The sequence below is a fragment of the Oncorhynchus tshawytscha genome, unplaced genomic scaffold (assembly GCF_018296145.1).
Source record: "Oncorhynchus tshawytscha isolate Ot180627B unplaced genomic scaffold, Otsh_v2.0 Un_contig_14949_pilon_pilon, whole genome shotgun sequence".
NCBI lineage: Eukaryota > Metazoa > Chordata > Actinopteri > Salmoniformes > Salmonidae > Oncorhynchus > Oncorhynchus tshawytscha.
This window is the reverse complement of record NW_024609444.1, coordinates 3970-10000: the sequence shown is the minus strand read 5'-3', so window position 1 is coordinate 10000 and position 6031 is coordinate 3970. Positions and strand designations below refer to the sequence as shown.

The window sequence follows — 6031 nt, the reverse complement described above, 5'->3', positions numbered from 1 at the left end:
GATCCGCGTGCGGAGGTCGAACTTGACGATGTTGCGCGTCCGCTCCTTGTTGAAGAATAAAGCTCCGTCGTAGACCACGAAGCCTGTCCCGTCGACGCGGTGAGGCAGCTTGTACGTGGTCGTCGGTCGTCCTGTAAACAATAGCATTCAAATACATTTTTAATTTGAAGCGTTTTTTTTCAAAACACCCGAGGGGAAGTTTCCCCAGACAGATTAAACCTCGTCCAGGACTAAAACCACAAGATTCTCCATTTAAAGAACTTCTTAGGTCGAATCTGTTTCTGGGGAAACTCAGCCAGGTCCCCCGTGATACAAGGCAGTGTCCGACCTCCATCCATGTCTGAGGAAGTCAGGAGACAATGTGGAAACTGGCCACTAGGGGCAACAGTAAGCGCTGTTACCTTCAAGTTAAGTTTTGGTTTTGCTCAGTCGTTGTAACGATCTGCCTCTGGTGCAAAAGGATGCATTTTCAAAACGCAGCAATAGAAAATTGTTTTTGAGAAATTTTGTTTTAAGCCCAAATCTTAACCCTCACCTTAACCACTTGGAGTTAATAACTTAACCTTAAACAATTTGACATTTGCAACAAGTTCAAAATTTGACGTTTCAGACACATGGATAAACGTCTAATATTGACGTACCATTTTTTTAAATTTAACTAGGCAAGTCAGTTTAGAACAAATTCTTATTTTCAATGACAGCCTAGGAACAGTGGGTTAACTGCCTGTTCAGGGGCAGAACGACAGATTTGTACCTTGTCAGCTCGGGGATTTGAACTTGCAACCTTCCGGTTACTAGTTCAACGCTCTAACCACTAGGCTACCCTGCCACCTCTACACTCTAACCACTAGGCTACCTGCCTCCTCTACACTCTAACCACTAGGCTACCCTGCCACCTCTACACTCTAACCACTAGGCTACCCTGCCACCTCTACACTCTAACCACTAGGCTACCCTGCCACCTCTACACTCTAACCACTAGGCTACCCTGCCACCTCTACACTCTAACTACTAGGCTACCCTGCCGCCTCTACACTCTAACCACTAGGCTACCCTGCCACCTCTACACTCTAACCACTAGGCTACCCTGCCTCCTCTACACTCTAACCACTAGGCTACCCTACCTCCTCTACACTCTAACCACTAGGCTACCCTGCCTCCTCTACACTCTAACCACTAGGCTACCCTGCCGCCTCTACACTCTAACCACTAGGCTACCCTGCCTCCTCTACACTCTAACCACTAGGCTACCCTGCCACCTCTACACTCTAACCACTAGGCTACCCTGCCGCCTCTACACTCTAACCACTAGGCTACCCTGCCGCCTCTACGCTCTAACCACTAGGCTACCCTGCCACCCCTACGCTCTAACCACTAGGCTACCCTGCCGCCTCTACGCTCTAACCACTAGGCTACCCTGCCACCTCTACACTCTAACCACTAGGCTACCCTGCCGCCTCTACACTCTAACCACTAGGCTATCCTGCCACCTCTAAACTCTAACCACTAGGCTACCCTACCTCCTCTACACTCTAACCACTAGGCTACCCTGCCTCCTCTACACTCTAACCACTAGGCTACCCTGCCTCCTCTACACTCTAACCACTAGGCCACCCTGCCACCTCTACACTCTAACCACTAGGCTACCCTGCCACCTCTACAATCTAACCACTAGGCTACCCTGCCTCCTCTACACTCTAACCACTAGGCCACCCTGCCACCTCTCACTCTAACCACTAGGCCACCCTGCCACCTCTACACTCTAACCACTAGGCTACCCTGCCACCTCTACACTCTAACCACTAGGCTACCCTGCCCCTGCCTCTACACTCTAACCACTAGGCTACCCTGCCACCTCTACACTCTAACCACTAGGCTACCCTGCCACCTCTAAACTCTAACCACTAGGCTACCCTACCTCCTCTACACTCTACCTCTACCACTAGGCCCTACCCTGCCTCCTCTACACTCTAACCACTAGGCTACCTGCCACCCCTAGAGCTCTACCTCTAACCACTAGGCTACCCTGCCACCTCTAACCACTAGGCTACCCTGCCACCTCTACACTCTAACCACTAGGCTACCTCTACACTCTAACCACTAGGCTACCCTGCCGCCTCTACCTCTAACCACTAGGCTACCCTGCCACCTCTAAACCAACCACTAGGCTACCCTGCCTCCTCTACACTCTAACCACTAGGCTACCCTGCCCCTACACTCTAACCACTAGGCTACCCTGCCCCTACACTCTCCACTAGGCACCCTGCCACCTCTACACTCTAACCACTAGGCTACCCTGCTACCCTGCCTCCCTAACCACTAGGCTACCCTGCCACCTCTACACTCTAACCACTAGGCTACCCTGCCACCTCTAACACTCTAACCACTAGGCTACCCTGCCACCTCTACACTCTAACCACTAGGCTACCCTGCCGACTCTCACTCTAACCACTAGGCTACCCTGCCTCCTCTACACTCTAACCACTAGGCTACCCTGCCACACTCTAACCACTCTAACCACTAGGCTACCCTGCCACCTCTACACTCTAACCACTAGGCTACCCTGCCGTTCTACACTCTAACCACTAGGCTACCCTACCATCTTACACTCTAACCACTAGGCTACCCTGCCATAACCTAACCACTAGGCTACCTGCCACCTGCCTAACCACTAGGCTACCCTCTCTACACTCTAACCACTAGGCTACCCTGCCACCTCTAACCACTAGGCTACCCTGCCATCTACACTCTAACCACTAGTACCCTGCCATCTACACTCTAACCACTAGGCTACCCTGCCACCTCTACACTCTAACCACTGGCTACACCTCAGGCTACCACTCTAACCACTAGGCTACCCTGCCACCTCCACTCTAACCACTAGGTACCCTGCCGCCTCTACACTCTAACCACTAGGCTACCCTGCCACCCTAGGCTACCCTGCCGCCTACACCACCCCTACGCTCTAACCACTAACCACTCTAGGCTACCCTGCCACCTCTACACTCTAACCACTAGGCTAGGCCTACACTCTGGCTACCCTGCCACCTCTAAACTCTAACCACTAGGCTATACCTCCTCTACACTCTAACCACTAGGCTACCCTGCCTCCTCTACACTCTAACCACTAGGCTCCCTGCCTCCTCTACACTCTAACCACTAGGCCACCCTGCCACCTGGCTACCCTGCCCTCTACACCTAACCACTAGGCTACACACTCTAACCACTAGGCCACCCTGCCACCCATGTAACCACTGGCCACCCTGTACACTCTAACCACTAGGCTATCCCATGCCACCTCTACACTCTAACCACTAGGCTACCCTGCCATGTACTCTCACTGGCTACCCATGTACCTTCTGACACTCTAACCACTAGGCTACCCTGCCACCTCTAAACTCTGGCTATACCTCCTCTACACCCACTAGGCTACCCTGCCTCCTCTACACTCTAACCACTAGGCCACCCTGCCACCTCTACACTCTAACCACTAGGCCACCCTGCCACCTCTACACTCTAACCACTAGGCTACCCTGCCGCCTCTACACTCTAACCACTAGGCTACCCTACCACCTCTACGCTCTAACCACTCTACCTGCCTCCTCTACAGTCTAACCACTAGGCTTGCCATCCCTACACTCTAACCACTAGGCTACCCATGCCTCCTCTCAGTCTAACCACTAGGCTATTGCCACCTCTAATCTAACCACTAGGCTATCCCTGCCACCCATACACTCTAACCACTGTATTCTCAATGTGTAGGCTACCCTGCCGATTCTCGAGTTTTTAATTAAAGTCACTTTACATTAGCAAGTTTAATAAAATAAAAAATAAAATAAAAAAAACAGCAATAAAATCCAACATTTTCAATAAAAATAAATGTGAAATAATTGTTAGTAAAATGCAGACCTGCGATGAAGTCCTCCTTGGAGGAGTACTCTGTGAGAGTGTCCGTGCGGTAGGGAGTCCAGGGCATGTAGTAAATCTTATCAGAGGCCTGGAATGGATCTTTACACCAGGCTCCTGATTGGTGGTCGGACTCAAACAGGTGTTCACTCTGGTACACGCCTCGTAGGATACCTGGACACAGGAACACTGCAGAGGACAGAGATACATGGGATCGGTTCAATTCAATCCATTTACTGAGACGAAGGCTTGTTATCTGTTTACAGGATCATGGTTTTCATTGATGATGCATCTAAAGTGCATGTAGGCTAGTTTACTGTTCATTATTCTCAATGTGTATCTCCATGTATTCTCAATGTGTATTTCCATGTATTCTCAATGTGCATTTCCATGTATTCTCAATGTGTATTTCCATGTATTCTCAATGTGTATCTCCATGTATTCTGAATGTGTATTTCCATGTATTCCATGTATTCTTGTATCTCATGTATTCTCAATGTATTTCCATGTATTCTCAATGTGTATTTCCATGTATTCTCAATGTGTATCTCCATGTATTCTCTAGGTGTATTTTCATGTGTATCTCCATGTATTCTCAATGTGTATCTCCATGTATTCTCAATGTGTATCTCCATGTATTCTCACTGTGTATCTCCATGTATTCTCAATGTGTATTTCCATGTATTCTCAATGTGTATTTCCATGTATTCTCAATGTGTATTTCCATGTATTCTCACTGTGTATCTCCATGTATTCCATGTGTTCTCAATGTGTATGTCCATGTGTTCTCAATGTGTATCTCCATGTATTCTCAATGTGTATCTCCATGTATTCTCACTGTGTATCTCCATGTATTCTCAATGTGTATTTCCATGTATTCTCAATGTGTATTTCCATGTATTCTCAATGTGTATTTCCATGTATTCTCACTGTGTATCTCCATGTATTCTCTAGGTGTATTTTCATGTGTATCTCCATGTATTCTCAATGTGTATTTCCATGTATTCTCAATGTGTATCTCCATGTATTCTCAATGTGTATCTCCATGTATTCTCAATGTGTATTTCCATGTATTCTCAATGTGTATCTCCATGTATTCTCAATGTGTATCTCCATGTATTCTCAATGTGTATCTCCATGTATTCTCAATGTGTATTTCCATGTATTCTCAATGTGTATCTCCATGTATTCTCAATGTGTATCTCCATGTATTCTCAATGTGTATCTCCATGTATTCTCAATGTGTATCTCCATGTATTCTCAATGTGTATCTCCATGTAAGTGTTTACCTCTGAGTTTCAGGTACTTTTCAAAACTGTTTTAACTGTATAATTGTTGTTCCTAAAATAAAAAATAAATCTGAATGTCAGTCAGTCAGTCAGCCAGTCAGCCAGCCAGTCAGCCAGTCAGCCAGCCAGTCAGCCAGTCAGCCAGCCAGTCAGCCAGTCAGCCAGCCAGTCAGCCAGCCAGTCAGCCAGCCAGTCAACCAGCCAGTCAGCCAGCCAGTCAGCCAGTCAGTCAACCAGTCAGCCAGCCAGTCAGCCAGTCAGCCAGCCAGTCAGCCAGTCAGCCAGTCAGCCAGCCAGCCAGCCAGCCAGCCAGCCTGCCAGGCAGTCAGCCAGTCAGCCAGCCAGCCAATCAATCAATCAATATCTTCTGAATAGGGCTGTGTATGTGTTGCTGTGAGATAAGAGGAGTCGATAGATTAGTAGCAGGTATTCTGGGCCCGGGAAACCAGCCCAAAATCTCTTCTCTGTGCTGACAGTAGCTAGTCTACTACTGGTGTAATATACTGGGTTCCTCAGAGGCTTCCTGTGCAGCCATCTCATAACTCTCATAACTCTCATAACTCTCATACTCCTAACGCCAACTAAACAACTGTCCTGTTTACTGTCAATGTGGCGTCGTTTTGTATTGAATCTCTATAGACCCGGACTTTTCCTATGGCCATTTTAGGTGTGTCTGTTATCTAAGATATTCATATATATCTTTAAAAACACTCAGGGTTGTTATGTGTCTGTTATCTAAGATATTAATAGATATCTCTCAGAGACTCAGGGTTATTATGTGTCTGTTATCTAAGATATTAATAGATACCATCCCTATCCTCTCTCTCCTCCTGATA

At 47.6% G+C, this 6031-nt stretch overlaps 1 protein-coding gene across 1 annotated transcript in view; it reads right to left on the bottom strand.

Moving 5' to 3' along the window:
- The window catches only part of LOC121844799 (adhesion G protein-coupled receptor L3-like), a gene marked incomplete at its 5' end in the record, with an annotated part of 148366 nt that extends 144271 nt beyond the window's left edge, over positions 1-4095 (bottom strand). The window contains 2 exon segments of the mRNA XM_042315345.1: positions 1-131; positions 3910-4095. The exon segment at positions 1-131 is cut by the window's left edge and continues 484 nt beyond it. Coding sequence (XP_042171279.1) covers positions 1-131; positions 3910-3976 — 198 coding nt within the window.
- Positions 4096-6031: the final 1936 nt, after the last annotated feature.